This window comes from Trichoplax adhaerens, genomic scaffold, assembly GCF_000150275.1.
Source record: "Trichoplax adhaerens TRIADscaffold_2 genomic scaffold, whole genome shotgun sequence".
In the NCBI taxonomy this organism is placed as follows: Eukaryota; Metazoa; Placozoa; class Uniplacotomia; order Trichoplacea; family Trichoplacidae; genus Trichoplax; species Trichoplax adhaerens.
This window is the reverse complement of record NW_002060944.1, coordinates 7,560,765-7,579,717: the sequence shown is the minus strand read 5'-3', so window position 1 is coordinate 7,579,717 and position 18,953 is coordinate 7,560,765. Positions and strand designations below refer to the sequence as shown.

Genomic DNA, 18,953 nt, shown 5'->3' with positions numbered 1-18,953 from the left:
TACAGTAAATTCGCAGGTGAATTTAGTACTGTACTGTACAGTACATATTCACTCAATGCTACAGTAAATGACTTTCATACCAGTAACCCCCTTCTTGAATTTAGTCCCCTCAGTCAAAAATTCGTCTTTTTAAGATTGTAAAAGACAAACTAGGGACTATTCGACCCATATTTACACACTACTAAGTCACAGTAACCCTGATTTCTTTGATAATTTTGAAAATACGAATAATTAACTAAGGAGACGAAGGGCATTACTGGGTGAAATTGTCATTAAGCAGTGAATGGATAAACGCTGGATATGACCCAATGTACACTGTACACTGTACAGTATAGCGCAATATACTGTACTGTATACCTAGAGGATTCAGTAATACTGTATACAGTACAAGATACTGTTGGAGAACTACTACAGACCAGTACCACTTACCGTAGTCTATTCCTGCTAACATTAGAGAGATTCATTTTTTGTAAGCATTTTTTTAATTCTCCTTTTCATCTAAATATTTTAGTATAAAAATCAGAGTATTCGAATCCCACTACATGTGATGACATCGAAATTAATCTGCAATACGTAAAACTTTTTTAAAAGGGCGGATTTTGCAAATACAGTACTATACTGTACAGTGTACACTGTACATTGGAAATAACACCTACAGTACTATAAATGCAGCTCCAAATTTGATCATATTGTAGAAGCATTCAGCACGTATCAGTTATCAATAACAGTAGGTAATCAACCTGTCCCTTGAATTTGCTGTGATAAAATGAAATGCTCAAATTATTATACTTGATCAAAGCTGATGGCTGATGATTGCAGCGGTACTCAAATAGTACTGCGAATACACACTGATGGTATCGCATCGTGGTTATTGCATGCATTACAGTTCTATCTGTTGTACAGTAAGGAGAAAAATCATACGTGGCACATTGTACTGAAAGTAACACAAGTAAGTGGTCCTTCCACATCTTTTAGAGAATAGAAGGCGAAATAGTGAGCCTTAAGTTCCCCATAATACAGTATAGGAAACATGTTCTTATAAAATAAAAGAAAAGAAAGAAAATTATCGCAGGAGAAATAACACAACAAGTGGTCCTTTTTAATACAATTAGATCAGTACACAAGCTATCTTCGATCCGAATCACAGCACCTAAATCGTATAGTTAATTAATTTCTGCACTTTAGTAGTACCCGTTAATTATGATGGAAAATCCTTGTAATAGCAACATAGGACATGAATATTATTAATTTTATTTTAACGTAATTAGAAGCCCTTATTGGCATTTTACCGCTAATATGTGACCATTTTTATGTTCTAATGCTATGTCATAATTATAATTTTTACTACAGTATTCTAATGGAGCTGTATGAAAACGAGGATAAAAAAATGGGGACAACAAATACTACGCTGGTTACTATGGAAAGTCTATCAGAATTTCGAGTTGTACTCAAGCTGTCTTCAGTGTGACAGTACTGCAGATGATAATGGCTACCATCATTTACAGTAAACATTGTCTCATAAATTAAATTAAATTACAAATAAAACATGCAATTAATAATAACAACTATTCAGAAGATCGTGCACACCATGGTGCACATCCCCCATCCTGTGCTATAGTAACCTTCTCTCTATGAGATAGATACTGCGGTATTATTTACTGCCTTGCATAATAATGAATCTACATCATGCAAACACCTAAAGTATTCAATATTCATGCTACAGACCCTGGGGTCTTTCATAATTCATGCAGATCACATTGATACAATACAGCGTGTATTTGTTTGCTGCATCTACTGTCAAAAGTGGAATTTTGTTTTTTACGAGTACAGTGGAGCATTTAGGATTTATATTTGAATTAATTTATTATGCACTAGAACAGTTATTAAAGTACAGTGCAGTACTAAAATACGACCTGGTAAACAAGTCTCAGACTGACATTCAGTAGCTACATAGCCTGTACGGACTGGACTGCCTAAAGCTACTGAGCGTTGCTACGCAGAGACCTAAAATAAATAAATAATTTTAATTTTAAATTAAAATTAAAATCATTTACCTAGATACTACTTAGATAGTAATGTATTGGAGCACTACTGGTGGTGATGCAGATTGTGAATCTACGACTGCAACTGCCTAACAACGTTGAAAGAGAAAGGACATTGTGGTGTAGTGGTAGTATACCGTACGGTACAGTATATGCGTGGCTATAGAAATACATAGTAAAATGTAGATTCAACATGTCCATAGCAACCGTCAATAACGCTAGAGGATGCGTCATCGTGAGCGGTATCTAAGGTCGATCATAGACACAGCAACCGTTGTTTACTATGGTCTTGGTGGAACATGATTGGCTACTACTTAGCAACGTCTGCTGTTGACAACCTCAGTTGCTTAGTAACGTAAGATATATAAAGGAGTCAATCGGTAGAACAAGGTTAGTTCTTGAAATTTTTCAAATCGTTAAGCGTGAGTTTTTGTCTGTCTTCCAAAGCAACTACAATTCCTAAAAGTCAAAATGCGTGAAATCGTTCACTTACAAGCTGGTCAATGCGGTAACCAAATCGGTGCCAAGGTATTATCAAGCGCAATGATGGACAATTTCAGAAATTGATTGATAAAAAATGTCTGAAAGGCAAAATTGGACTAATAACCACTTTTTTATTGCAGTTCTGGGAAGTTATCTCTGATGAACACGGTGTAGATCCCACTGGTACCTACCATGGAGATTCCGATTTACAACTCGAAAGAATCAACGTTTATTATAACGAAGCCACTGGTAAGAGTTTGATTACTGGCTGTAATATCTTGATAATTACGTTAGAAGTTGTATATTTCCAAGTTTAATAGTCAATATCTAGCCTGTAGATGGCCGTTACGAACATGCCACCTCATCATGTTCAAATCTTAACCGATATCTTGATTATCTATTAAGGCGGAAAATACGTCCCAAGAGCAGTCCTTGTCGATTTAGAACCCGGAACTATGGATTCAGTTCGTTCAGGACCTTTTGGACAAATCTTCAGACCCGACAACTTCGTTTTTGGTAAGTGTGTAATAGCTATTAGACTACCTGATATAAATTTCCTGTGTACGCCCATTGAAAAAGTGCTATACAGTACAGTAGTGTGCAATGAAACGTAGAAATCAGTTAGTTAGCCGCCCAAAATTTTCAACTTTTCAAATTTGCTTCGATAAACACGATTTGGGCCACCTACGGCTAAGTAAAAATTGCAGTAAAGGATTCACTGTTTCACTACTATTAAACTCTTCAATGGGCTTTACATAATGATTTTGACTGCGATCCATGAAAAAACTAGTAATCCAGTAACTCGAGAAAAAATTCTAAAAGAATGCCCCTATACGCTATTTCGAGTATCTATATTGCGAAGTCTGATACCTATACAGTATCACAAGAGTGCCTCCCTGTTGTTAAAATATAGAAGCTACTTTTATATTTATTTATTTAATCTTTTACCAAAGCAGATGTTGTGCTTCATATTTTCTAATTTCTTACTCTTAAAAAGTCAAAAGAATCCGAGAAACGTTTCTATCGGTTATTTCAACGTACTGTACTGTACATACACTGAACTACATTGCAGACAATACATCCATTTTTTCACAGTCACAATGGCGGCAGATCAGCTATAGTGATTGTTTTGTTACCATGACAACTCATTTGAATATGAATTGACCAATGAATGATCATATGTGAACGTATTTTTAACGCAGTATTTTTCTCATCAGTTTTTTGATTACCTTTTATGGAGTTAAAAAGGTGTGATCGTGTGACGCAGTAATTTTCAATACAGTGTCGTACTGTTCTGTACGTTACCGTGCGAAATTAGCATATTACCGTACTGTACTGAAGCCGATGATGGCTTTGGCAAAGTGAAAAACGTTTATCGCTTACGACGTTTCGTAATTTCTAGGCCCATGACAATTAGGAGTCGATCTTGTTAACTACGAAATGAACGCTTTTTTGAGGGTATAGTACTAACATGAATCATTATGCTTTTATTCTGAATAGGACAAAGTGGTGCTGGTAACAACTGGGCTAAGGGCCACTATACCGAAGGTGCTGAATTGGTTGATTCAGTTCTTGATGTTGTACGAAAAGAAGCCGAAAGCTGCGATTGCTTACAAGGTTTTCAATTGACACACTCTCTCGGTGGTGGTACCGGTTCTGGCATGGGTACCCTTTTGATTTCCAAAATCCGTGAGGAATACCCTGATCGTATCATGAATACCTTCAGCGTTGTACCTTCTCCAAAAGTATCCGATACAGTAGTTGAACCATACAATGCAACCCTTTCGGTTCATCAACTTGTCGAAAACACCGACGAAACTTATTGTATTGATAATGAAGCCTTGTATGATATTTGTTTCCGTACCTTAAAATTGACTACCCCAACCTATGGTGATTTAAATCATTTGGTATCTGCCACTATGAGCGGTGTTACAACTTGTCTTCGCTTCCCTGGTCAACTAAATGCTGATTTGCGTAAATTGGCTGTTAATATGGTACCTTTCCCACGTTTACATTTCTTTATGCCTGGCTTTGCACCTTTGACTAGCCGTGGAAGCCAACAATACCGTGCATTGACTGTTCCAGAACTTACACAACAAATGTTTGATGCCAAGAATATGATGGCTGCATGCGATCCTCGTCATGGACGTTACTTGACTGTCGCCGCTATGTTCCGTGGTCGTATGTCAATGAAGGAAGTAGATGAACAAATGTTGAATGTACAAAACAAGAACAGTTCATACTTCGTTGAATGGATCCCCAACAATGTGAAGACTGCTGTTTGCGATATTCCTCCACGTGGATTGAAAATGTCTTCTACTTTTGTTGGTAACAGCACTGCTATCCAAGAATTGTTCAAGCGTGTAAGCGAACAATTTACCGCTATGTTCCGTCGCAAGGCTTTCTTGCATTGGTACACCGGAGAGGGTATGGACGAGATGGAATTCACTGAAGCTGAATCCAACATGAATGATTTGGTCTCTGAATACCAACAATACCAGGACGCTACCGCCGAAGAAGAAGGTGAATTCGACGAAGAAGAAGAAGGCGAAGGCGAGGAAGCCTAAACGCTATAACCTCTCTGGTAGTTCTAGTACTCATAAACCGTGCTAGTTGACGTACATACTTACGATCGTAGTGGCTGTAATAATATATACATTGATATTCCATTATTATGTTTGTACGTCGTAATTCGTATATGTGTAATTATGTTAATCGACTCGTTCAGCAACAGACGATAACTTTTTGCAGTTAATTTGTGAGCTGTAATTCGATTTTATTGTATGTTGTATCTTTCCCTATTCGCTGTAGATAGGCGCTAGATTCCTAATAAAGTAATATTACAATATTTCTATGACGGCTATTTAATGCAGAATGAATAAAATTTACTCTGTTTCTATAAAATATGATGTTGCGGTCACTGACGTTTGGAAATGGACGAGATGAAGAAAGCACAGTACATTACAGTAAAACAATAATTAATTAAAGCAATCGGCAATAGTTAAACAGTATCAGCCTGAAAGTAATCGTCACTGGGCTAATTAGTTTGGCTACAGTACATTATTATATGGTAACTGTAGTTAAGGCACTGCATAGTGTGCTTCTTTTTCGAAGTTCAGCCACTGTACGGAATTATTAACTGTCTTCAAGCGCTACTGAGTTTACTGTTAAGTCAGTAGAAAAATAGTAACAGGTATCGTAAATAATGATCTCAAAAGCTTATATAAGTCTGATACTCATATAGTTTTTTAATACAGTAGCCATTTATCATAAAGCCAATAGAGAACTGCAACACATTAATAACTACAATTAGACCAATACAGAATAAAATATACGTAATTTATTATTGCTTCAAATATAAAGATCTTTTAATACGAAATGCAAGTACTTGCAAACACTCTAGAATATCAAATAAAAAATTCGAACTTTATTCTAAAAAAATGATTGTTTTTACACATTCTTGTAATCTTAATAGGGTCGCTTTTTTGCCATCGTCTACAGTATCTTCAGCAGTATTCGAAATAATGATGCTGCTATCTACGATAAAATAGATGAAAACCTGCACGTACGATCAATTGCTATATCAACTGTCTCGAAATATTTTACCGTTTACACGTGCTACAAGTAGTGTACCGTTGTTGAAACTGATGTTGAGCAAGAATACATCGCACTGTATGTACAGTATACTTTAGGCGGAAATGATGGCTTGAAAATTATAGTTAAGAAAACTACTTCTCTCATATCATATGACAGAATGGACATGTAGGATAAGTCTTTAATCGAGTGATATACCCTATGAGGGACATAACTGCACAATGTACAGTACATGTTTATTTTCTTCATCAACTTTTTCGAGATCGGAGTAGGTTATAAGTCGCTAGTAAAAACGTAGTTTTTTCCACTACATTTCCTGTCTGTTCACTAAGTGCTTTCTACCTATACTACAGTATAAAAGGAGTAGTAGAAAGAGGCCAGGGTACGACATTGCGACAGCCTGATTTAGGTTTAACAGCTATGAGGCAGTGTCAATTTGAAAGTGGTGAAAACTTCAGCAGTTCCAAGAGGCTGATTCAGTCCTGGAGTAGCAATCAATTTATTGGTAGGAAATTTGGGAGGCAAAAGGCCATTAGAAACCATTAACTGCATTTTTGCTGGTCGTACTTTAGTCGTACTAAAATCGTAGTGGTGATTAGCACAAGTATAAGTCTTTGGGTCGGCATCGCCAAACCATTCTTGCGACATTACTTGTTGATAAACGCTAAAATATTTATAGCTACTAGCTGGGCTGAACTTCGCAGTCTGATTTTGGAATTCGGCACGTAGCTTGGATGAAGTATCTTTGTATTGCATAAAGTAGCTATTGGCACTCATGTTCATTCTGATAGCAGCGGAATTTAAGTTGTAAAATTCTCTGGTAGAAAACGATTCAAAGGAGCTGTTTGTATAGATAACGTACTTGTATACAGTGGGAGTCGATTTTCCAGCTAGAGATAGGAGGGGAAAAACAATAATATATTATCAATTTGCTTGCAATAGTAGGTAGTGAACGAATATTAAAACAATACTGTAGATTGAAGAAATTTGGTACTGTGCTGCTTGGCTTGATTATTAACTATAATCTTGTACAGTTCACAACAGCCCCTGCTAAAGAAATGCGTTACTATCATATTTACATCATCAGGTAAACTTGTCAAGGTTTTAAATCTACCTACGTAGTATCATGGTAGTACGTACTATGTTGTTAAGTGTGCTGTAATTTACAAGAACATCATGCACACAATCGAGGCCAAGCCATAGCATAGAGTTTACACTATACGCAAGGCATCCAAAATAACTGCTGTATAAGATGGAAATATTTCGTTTATTACCTTGATTTACCCATGGAATTTCGAATTTGAATTCAGTAAATGTTTTTTGGAGAAACCCAGGAAAGATAGGGCCTGTGTGAATTTCCGTGCCCAACTCGAATACAACAGGATGCATCGCATCTTTCAATCCCTTCAGTTTGGGTTTTTGCAGTGTGAAATTCCGATTTGGCATATTCTTCGGCAACATATCTTGCACATCTTGACGTGGTAACTGCACTACAGCCCACCATGTATGATAATGACCCTCTATCAGGCTCAATGACAGGCATGAAGGGATTGTTATTATCACCAAAAGTAAAATCAGTTTTTCGAATTGCCTAGCCATTTTTCGACTCAGCTAAGAGAGCACGAACTATAAATGTTGCTATAGTGTCAAGATAGCTTTACATTACTAGCGCAGTGCGGGGGGCAAGGTTGACTGCAGTCATGTGACTAAACTACGTACAGTACAGTACAGTCACAGGCTACTGCTACAGTACTGTACTGTACCGTACTGTACACAGTAGAGGGATCCAGAATGTCAAAAATGTTTCCTACAGTACAGTACAGTACAAGAAGATCGTTGTTCTGGACAGTATGAGTCGGACGGCCGTAGATCTTTATCGTACAGTACAGTACTGTAGAACTGGGAACTAGTGTACTGTACACTGTACTGTACAGTACTGTGTACAGTGTACAGTACTGTCCATCGGCTACAGTATTTTGCTGCTCATTTCAACTGGACTAACCGTAACTGACCATCGGGCGGCGATTACCGTACAGTATAGTATACTGAGCTCTTGGCTGCCAGATACTATAGTATCGGTGTTGAATGTGTAGTTGAATAAGTGACGAGTTGGATGCATTGGACTAGCAAGAAATTCATTGGTATTTATTCCTATGGTTTATTGCTTAGGGTGGGCAATGCATGTGTAAAGGTGAAAATTACAGTGCCGCTCTCACAGTAAAACTCCAATAAATCATTTGAAATTGGATTTATACACTGTCGGTTATAATCAACATTCCTTCATTAATAACTGACCATTGAAATCGAAAATGGTGACAAGGACGACTGATTGGAGACCCTGTTAACGTACTATATAATAAGTGTATATGTTCTGTAAGTCAAAGTTGACAGTACTGTACAGTACAGTATGTCAGTCTCCGCTGTATACTATATAGTGTACAATACACGGGATTGATTTGACGGACAGGATGTTGTGGAAGAGCCTAAGAGCCATTCCATCAACTACTTGCAGTCTGATTGTGTTCCTTGCTGTACAATGTACAATCTAATTTATTTCGATGGCACCCTGAAAAGATAGAATTGTATAAGTTCAATCAGGACCAAACTACATCAATTCTATATGTAGTTGTATCTGTGGAGATATTCTTCTACGGGTGTAGATATCAATATTCTAGAACAGAGTTCAACTTTGATTTTTTGAACCAAGGGCCAAGGGTGCCATGGAAAATAATCGGACTTTACAGTGTACAGTACATTATTACAGTACTGTAGGTACTGTACTGTACTGTATAGCTTGTAAAATTGGGGACTTTTTTCCATTCTTGAGCTGCGGTATCACTAGACTGTTTTACACCACGACAGCACGTAGTGTTTGGGGTGGACAACTGAAGCACAAGAGAGAGTAGAATAATATTGTTTACAACTCTAGACTACTGTAGAGTGTACAGTACATAGTGCACAGTGTACAGTACACTCACTCACCGTAGAGCAAATATTGTCCTGGCAGATACTACCACCGCCTTAGTCTATCGTCAGTTTTGTCTGTTGCTTGGAACCTTTTGAATGATGCGTGCGAAAATAATTCCTCAACAAAATGTTTCAAAAGCGTAAAAATTGGCTTCCAGATACGTTATGGAAACCAAAGAAGCCTATGTCTATGGAACATTTGCGGTAAATTTCATTGCTTATTTTTGCATGACAGAACATTTTGCCATTCACATCTGCCATGCACACTACACACCTTTGTCAACATCCTCTTGTTTGACCACTATACTCTACTTAGCTGTAGTTTAGGTATTGTCCAGTCGAGTAAAAGGTTAACGCCAGTGAATTAGAACGGCAAGAATCGATTATCTTCATTCTTGGCTGAGATTTCCAATAGAAATTATTATTCCTTCTAGTACGTTGTAGAGAAAGATTGTATCAAAGTGTTCTTTTCGATAGGATCAACTGGAGACGTACAGCTCTTTATCCTACTATCATAGTTACACTGCTTCAATCTGATCTCCATAGCATGATCTAGACGAGTAGTATGTATGCGTACAACTATACAGTATACTGTAGTATTGGACACTCTTGCTGAGCCACTTAAACATGTGTTAAAAGAAAATGGTAATCCACCAGTTCGACAAGCCTCTTTAGCCATCAAAAATAGTCCAATATAGGATTACACCCATGACAATTTAGCACCCTTCAATGACTTGCCTTCAATTTATGAATAAAAAAAACAGTCAAAAGGATGTAAAAATTGACCATGACATTCATTTTTAGGCATTTATATACCGTCTTGTTGAAAAACATTACCGTTACTGACCGCAATCGAGGATTAATCGTTGAATCCTTGCGTTCTATGGCAGAAATTATTATCTGGGGTGATCAACACGATGGAAGAATATTTGAGTAAGTTCATTTTGTTACGATACAATGAATAGTCTATGGAAAATTCCATCCAACTAGCGTCATAATCGTGTACGATGGATACTGTATGTATATAGACAAATGATGATAAAATAGTAGGACAGCATTCAGCTTGTCAAAAATCAATAAGACTTTCCCTTTCATCAAAAGACATTTTTTGACCACCAGTAGAAATAGTTGAATTCACTCGTTCGTTTCGATACAATTTAAACTTACTGTATATTGTATCACATGGAATGAGACTTTGCCTGGCTATCATGAATCATAATTGCCATTACTTTATCAGTATAAAATACCCTTGCTGCTGTCTTGATATATAATGTATTGTCCTTAGGACATGATACTGAGATTATCACGATCATCTACAATAAATAACATTCGAGCAATGGAAGATAAGATGTCTTAGCAACTCTTATCGGTAAAAGAAAGCAATTGTAAATAGTTTAACCATAACATTTTAAACCTGTTTGTGATAGTAATATTTATTTATAATATTAAGAGTAGAATGTTGATTCCATTCAATACCATATTGTTGCGATTTTCCATTTTCTATCCAATTACTGAATCCAGTTTGATTGAGCAAAATAACATCAATGTTGATATAACATGCAAGAAAGTTTCTCGTATATCCTATGTTTAGGAGAAGGCATGGAGGGTAATGACTTCACAACTAGCATTATAATGCTAGTTGAAATGCACAAAACTCCTTTCGTCACTTTTTACTTTACTACTAGTAAAACTAACTTGTTTGAAAATTATCCTTGTAGCAGGAAGTAGTAAAGATTTTTCAATTGAATGCAATGTGTTATTATGGCATGTACGAAAAATAGACAGCAAGTAGTTTGATCATTGTACTATACGAGAAAAATCTTACAACCACAACAAATATCAAGATATTATAATTGTAAGATGTTACATTGTAGGAATAACTTTTCTTCGATCAATTCTCGCTTTGGTTAATTTAGATGTAATTATAGTCATGTACTCATATTTAGTGGAGTCATTTATACGGGAAATTTTTATTGCCTTCATGGCTTCCCCCTTTTGCGATAAATATTTACAGCAACTACTGGATGGATGTATACCACTGATTCCATTACTACCTATAAATATTTTAACTAGAGCTATTTGATATGCTTATGATTAGGATAAATATGACATGCTCATTTTTAGTAGTAGGGTGTCTTGCAATACACTTCATAAGTTCGGTGTTGCCGATATATTTCAAAATATTATACTCAGGTGTGTGTCAATGAAAACAATATCTATAAGTCTATAACCATGATTGCCTTTATAGCTTATTCGCCGAGAAGAACATGTTGTCACTATTAATAAGATTCTTGGAGCAAAAATCACAGATTGTACGAGTTCAATTATTGCAAACAATTAATATCTTGCTGGAAAATCTTCGAAATAGAAATTCTTTATGTAAGTTAAACATTAATTTTTAATTGATATGATGAACATTGAAAATGATATTGCCTTAATGTCATCTTTACAATGTGCGCAGATGTTGCATATCATGCTATAAAATCAACCTTCGCTTTTAATTATACGGTACTATATTATAACTAGCAGTTTAGTACTATTTACATGACAGTCATCACTGATTCAGGAAATAGTTAATGACGAGTATTATTACCCCAAAGAAATTTATTTACGTGGGTCTTAATTGCTTCACTTAATGTTGATCTTTTCAGATTATTTGCTATCCAATAACCATATCAATAATGTAATTGTTTATAAATATGACTTTTCCGATGATGAGGTACGTAGAACGGATAAATAAACAAGTATAGAATTCTCATCGAAGGTTCAGTTAATAAGGGCACTACTAATTGTTTAACGGCTTATATTTCAGACACTAGCGTACTATATTTCTATACTGAAAACTCTATCTTTAAAATTGGATCAAGACACAATCCATTTCTTCTACAATGAGGTACTCACAATCGATATTTCATAATAATACTACTATACTCGTATTCTGTATAACTTGGATGCAATTTCAATTAAAAATTACATTGTAACAACTAGTTTAACCTAATGTCATCGTTACTTGTGTGAATGTTACCTATTTGTATGCATTATAATAATAGTCAACTGTAGACGTAAATCTGAGAAAATAATATACTCTTTAATAATATGATACCCCACTTCAATAAACGACATATTCATACATAGAATATTATGACATACATTTTCTCTATCACCCTTTATACGTATACACCACCTATAGTATTTCATCTGTTCATGAAGTATTATTTGAGCATTACGTAAGTTGGCTTTTTTTGTATTACATATGTTAGCATCAACAAAATTTTCCTTTATACACCGAAGCAATCAAGTTTTTTGATCACAGCGAGAGTATGGTCCGTACGGCCGTTAGAACACTCACCTTAAATGTTTTCAGAGGTACTACATCACTTACGAGTATATTTACTGGATACACCCTGTATGCTGTATTGTATGTTATTTATATATATCAAACGCATGTATAGAGAGAATTGCAGCTATTTTCATTTTACTGATTATAATGTGTTTATGCTATACACAATTTGTTTGTTACACTTAACAGTTGCTGATCCTCCGATGTTACGATTTATTCGAAATCGAACCGCTATTCCGTACTTTTCTAGCTTAGCATGGTCGATTGGAAATGTAACTTTGCAGATTGATACTTATCGCATTAAATCTAGGTTAGTCAAAAATCCTTCTTGCTTTCTTTAGATCAGATACTGTTTTCTTTTTCAGGACCATAGTAAATATTATAAGGATATGTGCACTAATATATGCGTCATAATTTTTGATATAGTTTATCAAATTGTTCAAGATTAAAAGATCTCGTTGCTGAACATGTGGATCATTTACACTATATCAACGACATTTATTGTCTTAATATCGGCTGCTTAAATAGTATCTTAACAGATCAACTACTCAATCGATTGATAATTCCCTTGTATGTTAATTCCTTGCTTACTCAAGAAATGCCAAGAGACGATGGCGACAACGGCCAAGTAAGATTTAATCTAACTTATTATTTATACATTTATTGTACAAGTTTAATTGATTGTCGATTTAACTGTAGTTGAGTTCAAAATTTTAAAAACTCACAATAAATGTACTATTTTAATCTTCCAGAGCGCGAAAACTAGAATTCATCCTGCCATTGCCATTTATTTACTCTCTCAGGTAAATGCTGGACATTGTTTTTATAGTTCTTTTTATTGGCTAACTTACACTACAGTATATTATCATGTAAGCATAAAAATGGATCACAGTTCGAGTGAAGTATGTCTTTATACTACAGCTATGCAATTATTATATATCTTCAAGATACAGTCTAGAATATTTGCAGTTAACATAATTGGTATTTTTTGTTATTAACTAAAAATTATATTCCTTATATATGATTATATTTTGTTATAGATATTCTATATTATTTCCTATCGACCGCTGATCTCTTGCCTTTGCGATATTGTACTGTATGGCGAGGAATCTATTCTAATGACGAAAGCTCATAAATCGTCAGATGCTAGCAGTAATACTTCTTCAGGCTTAGTATGTACAAAATTTTATTACAATATAGTTATTTTTCATTGATCATTTGACAGCTATCGAAGTAATTACTTTTAACATTCCCAAAGATGAAAAAGAGAAGCGTATCATTACTTGGCTGTTACCGCGTCTTTGGGCCTCCACAACAAGGCTTAAGTCAGACATTATCTGCATTCAAAGTCAAGACTACTACAGCTACCGTCAATACTAGCTTCGACGGAGATCAGTTTCTTTTTCCAGAAAGTTCTTCTGATGAGCTTAGTGTTTCTTCGGACAGTGAGAGTAGCTTTTCCGACGTTGGCACTAGCACAACAACAGAAATTGAGCAGCGGCAAGATGAAGAAAATTCTAATAACCAATCAGATGCAAGCTCATCGGCGATGTCGAAAATTGACAACCAACTGGATGAGAACTCCTTATCAACACTGAAATCTACGTCAACTTTAACTGCTGATTCTGGATGGCCTTCCGAGATCAACACAGAAAATGGATCGTTGATCGATTCAGCTGTTGAAAAAAATTCGAACATTTGCGATGACGCAAATTCTGAATGTAAGTTATCAACTATGAACCTATTGCAAATGCATAAAGTGGCTCATCATCTTTATCGAAATTTTTTTTTATTATTAGCCACTGAAGCGACGGATAATCTATCTACTGTCGAGGTAATTAAATAGTCTTGCATTTTCTATGTTCTAAATATTTCTATACTTATTCATATTTTTTGATTGTTATGCAGGGACAACTAAATAATAGGTACGCCAATTATACTGTACTAATGTTGAATGCGACCTTAAATTGCTTCAATTAAATATGCGCTTCCTCTTTAACTGTGCTACTGCGTTTTGCTCGTATCAATCGCTATACTGACTGTAACTATCAATTTTGCAGAAGCTCAACGCTGTTCTGGAAAGAATTGCTAAAGTATATTGAAAGTAGCGATGAAGATACTGCTATACTTTTTATATTAATTTTAGTAAATGGCATTTTGGAAACTAAAGGTAAGATATTTATTCTACTTTATTTAATAGAGCTTTTTATACTGAAATGATTGTGTTTATACTCTATCTCTACTACAAGGTATATCCCCAAGTTTGTTAAAAAACCTTCTACCGTTAGGAGAAACGCCTAAAGCGGTAATAAATTTTATGTGCTCATATTGTTGAAAAAATATGAATGTATCTTCTCTAATATTTTATACGCAAGGAGGCTCCTCATCATTATGAACTTGTTGAAAAACTATTCAGCATTACTGAAATGTCTTGCTCTCAAGGTTACAAAGTTATACTTGAATAATAGATGTAACGATAGCTGTAATGCCAATTTAAAGCTATCACTTAATATTGGTTTTTATCCCATTAAACAGAAAGCCATACCCGTCTTGTTACCTTTGAAGTTTTAATTAGAACTTTGGAACACCTATCTATAAATCCTCATTCAAATGCGCGATTGCTTTGTGAAAATCATGTGCAATCACTTTACGTTAGTTTTAACATTCAATAAGTATTTAATTGCTAGATTAACTGTTTAGCAAATCGATAATGTGGATGTTGGCAGCTTATGTTGATATTGCATTTCAATCTGTTGTTATTGCATAGAGGGTACTAGAACTTTCTGCTGAGCAACTAAGGGTATTTTATACGGTAATTCCGAATTCTAACTAAATTTTTAAAACATTCTTGGTTACTGATCATACGAAACTAACAGTAGTACTCTTTTGTAATATGATGGCGTTAAATAAAGGTGGAAGATGTATTCTTAGACATGTTTGAGGATGAATACCGGAGTTTAAAGGTTTGCCGTATGAAGATATTACACTCTTGAAATGTACTATTAGGGTTTTAAATACTTAATAATCAATGTTTTTAATAAATTGCGTATACTAGAATAACAAGCCTATTGGAATTAGTAAGCTAATCATGGACGGATCGTTGCTACTTCCCTACAGCCGCTCCTCAATTACCACTATAGAATTTTCTAAACGTTTACCTTGTAATTCAATAGAAAGGGCACGCCGAGTAAGCTAATAACATTGCTAACTATCATTAAATGATGAGATCCTTGAATTTAATCTTAATTTATACTCTGCTATATGCTTAAGGCTATGAGAATCTACTTAATGACCAGAAAATTAGTTAACAAGTTCGAAGGAACAAGAAATAACAATCTATCGTTATTTGATATTATTGGATCAATAAATGTTAAAGATGTTTTGGAATTAAGTTAGTAATATATCCCCTCACACAGTATCTTCTATGTGTGAGCGTATCATTTGAATATTTCTTTCTAACAAATCAAGAAATAATTGCGTATTAACGCGCAAATAACGTTTGCTTCTTATTTTAATACTAGGCAATATCGATTTAATAGCTTGCCATGTCATAACGAGCGAAAAGTAATACTAAGCTGAATTGATTTTGTTTTATTGGTATTATTTGTACCATTAACGTTAAAAATTTCTTAAAATTTAATTTTTAGAATGGTCCGACGCTTTCTAGCTATTAGAGAAACACAGTTTATCTTGGTTGATACAGATTCAACGAAATATGGATGGGGTATTGTTCGTTTTGTTGGAAACTTGCAGGTATAATGATAAATCCTTCAAATTGTTGATGGATTTATATATTCTTTGCTTTAAGTTTCATTCAGTTCAAGATATTAATGTAATATAAACTATAACTTTGTCGGTGTCGTTATTTTTACTAAAGGACGTGGAAGTGTCCAGCGAACGTGATGACAACAAATCTCTTCAAATTAGTATACGGCAAACCTCAACTGCAACTGCTATTAGTCGCGGTACTTTGTCCATGTTAACGGCAAAGTTTGTTTTCACTGACCATATCAACTGTATTGTTGCTAGACAGCGTTTAAAACGAGGTCGACTTATCGTCAGACAGAAGAAATTATATCAACTCGGGCAAGTGCTAGGCATTTCATTTTCAGCAGCAAACCAGGCCGCAAATGCCGATGATGCTGCTAATATTATAAAAAATGATTCCACATCCGATTTGCAAATGAAACCCGCTGTAACTGAAGAATTTTCTACAATTATTAATGAAGCACCGAAACCTCAACATGAGTTGAAACTGGATGAATCCACCATCGATAATAGTCGCTCTAATAATGATTCAGTTACAGATGAAGCAACTGTACAAACACAAAGCAGCAACAGCGATACCTTTGTCAACAAAGCAACAGATAAAAGTGAAATTTCCGCTTCTAATGTACAACTATTACCTCCTTCCCCTGTATTCGAAATAACGTCTGGAAATGAAATTAGTGAAGATATGTCTTTGAAAGGAAGTCTAAATCGCTCCCTAGGAACTGCAAACTTAGGTAATAATGATTCAGTTAGGTTATTACCTCCTTTAAAAGGTAATTCTGCACAAAAAAATGCAGTAGATGGTGATTCAGACAACAACATTGAGGAGTTAAGAAATGATACAAATTAAATTTTTAGTGCAGTTTTACTCAATCTTGGCTAATACGTAGAAGGCCAGGTATACTTGTACAGTACATAAAATTTTATATAAAATCTACCCGTCTTAATATCTCGGAAGAAAAATTATTTATATCTTATATTGATATTCACTGGAATAAAACCTGTATTTATAACATCAATGAATTACATCTAACGATGTATCTTTCGTTATAAATTTACAACGAAAGCTTAAAGTAACAATGCATATCATCCTGATAAAGATGAGTTTAAGATTTATCTAAATTTTATATTACACCACAATTATGTACTTGCACGAATGCAGTTACGAACTAGATATCTATTATTTGTGATACGTTTACGTGGATATTTATTATATCAATGCCTTTGAAAATTAATATACACCTAATGTGACGTTAATTAAACTTAGACGTGTAATGGCTAATCAGTCGATATTATTTATGTACATCTTGCTTATATAGACTAGTTTTTTACAACCGTCCGCATGCAACACACTGCCGTTAACACAATTTCTCGATGTATATTTGTCTTCTAAATAATAAGCTGAATGACATCAATGTGTTCACTTGCTAAACAAGTTTGGCCTGACATCAGTATACGAACATGTACAATTTTTTAAATTTCAAGTGATTTCCTAACGGTATATTTTGGTTAACACTGTATCTATGTATAATATAGCTGTATATATTTACAGCATATGTATATATCTAAGTACGTATTAACTAGAGATGTTTAATAACGTTATTTAAGTTAGTGATGATTGAAAATAATAATCAATGCATCTTGAGAATATGATCTTGAAATGAAATTAGAGCTTATAACATTTATAGTAATCTTGCAGTGCAATTAAGATGACATTATAAGCATATTACGAAATTTGTTTAATTGAATAACACACTATTACGCATTATAAGATGTAAATTAGGAATAGTAATAATTAATATTTCACTAGTGCAATATATTTAACTGATTAAACTGCTAAATATTGTAATAACTATAAAGTTTTCTGTCCTCGAGCCAATTCAATTTGACGAATTTAGCGAAAGGTAATTGTGACTGCATTTCATAGAAAAAAAACACGGTATATCTTGATGCCGTGACCTGATGCTGCCATGTGAAAGCGTGTTTGTTAATTATCACTTCTTTATTGATCACTCTTTATATATTATAATTTTTCAAGTACTACAGAAGTAGTTTGGGTAAATTTTATGCTTAATAGTGCTTCGATATTAAATGATCTAAAATTGGAGTTGATAACGTTCACAACTATAATTCATTGATACTATATAAAAATTATAACTTATAAAAGGTATATACTGTATATATGTGCAGTATATTTATCTATATATATATGTATACATATCATTCATTATACGGGTATAAGCTAACACGACTGCCTCGTATGAAACATAAATTATTAAATTTATTGCCAATGTTGTCTTGATATATTACTAAACAAGAAAACGTTGCACGTGATAGTAAAAGCATATTTTTAATGTTTTCCTTTCTTATATTTAAATTGGTGATGATCGATTTCTGATACAATAAAAAATGCCTTATACAAATATCAATGAAAAGATTTCCGCTATGCTCTGGACAGATATTTCTGGTCAATAGGATTTTAGTATCGATTGGATTCTCCTATTCACTTAGGGATGTAATGGCACACAATGTCCTGTTTATCAGCAAGATATTGTATATAAATGTCATCCATGATCTGTACAGTAATTGAAATTGAATGAGTTCATGCATGAGTAGTTATTGCAGTCCTTTTTTTAAATAGTAACTTTCAACATTATTAAACGGCTTTTTTTAAACCTTCAATTTTCTGATATTGATTACCGAGTGCATAAAGAGTAAGTTATCATTATCGTCTGAACATCATATATTGTAAATAC

General features: G+C 34.4%; 3 protein-coding genes across 3 annotated transcripts; 2 read left to right on the top strand and 1 right to left on the bottom strand.

Moving 5' to 3' along the window:
* Positions 1 to 2,513: 2,513 nt before the first annotated feature.
* TRIADDRAFT_63686 (beta-tubulin) lies at positions 2,514 to 5,423 on the top strand (the record flags this gene model as incomplete). Its single annotated transcript, XM_002110082.1, has 4 exons — positions 2,514 to 2,570; positions 2,666 to 2,774; positions 2,931 to 3,041; positions 4,026 to 5,423. The coding sequence occupies 4 exons, from the start codon at positions 2,514 to 2,516 to the stop codon at positions 5,090 to 5,092; spliced, it is 1,344 nt and encodes a 447-aa protein (XP_002110118.1). The 3' UTR covers positions 5,093 to 5,423.
* Positions 5,424 to 6,530: 1,107 nt separating this feature from the next.
* Positions 6,531 to 7,718, bottom strand: TRIADDRAFT_53757 (uncharacterized protein; the record flags this gene model as incomplete). Its single annotated transcript, XM_002109546.1, has 2 exons — positions 6,531 to 7,009; positions 7,394 to 7,718. 2 exons carry the CDS (start codon positions 7,716 to 7,718, stop codon positions 6,531 to 6,533), a joined length of 804 nt encoding a protein of 267 aa, XP_002109582.1.
* A 2,925-nt stretch (positions 7,719 to 10,643) lies between these two features.
* TRIADDRAFT_53756 (uncharacterized protein) lies at positions 10,644 to 17,047 on the top strand (the record flags this gene model as incomplete). Its single annotated transcript, XM_002110081.1, has 24 exons — positions 10,644 to 10,692; positions 10,805 to 10,854; positions 11,185 to 11,279; positions 11,335 to 11,465; positions 11,738 to 11,805; positions 12,347 to 12,452; positions 12,616 to 12,736; positions 12,853 to 13,054; positions 13,179 to 13,229; positions 13,467 to 13,598; positions 13,685 to 14,147; positions 14,226 to 14,260; positions 14,335 to 14,351; positions 14,487 to 14,596; positions 14,676 to 14,731; positions 14,802 to 14,868; positions 14,962 to 15,077; positions 15,194 to 15,238; positions 15,339 to 15,389; positions 15,482 to 15,613; positions 15,697 to 15,817; positions 15,948 to 15,990; positions 16,074 to 16,179; positions 16,304 to 17,047. 24 exons carry the CDS (start codon positions 10,644 to 10,646, stop codon positions 17,045 to 17,047), a joined length of 3,111 nt encoding a protein of 1,036 aa, XP_002110117.1.
* Positions 17,048 to 18,953: the final 1,906 nt, after the last annotated feature.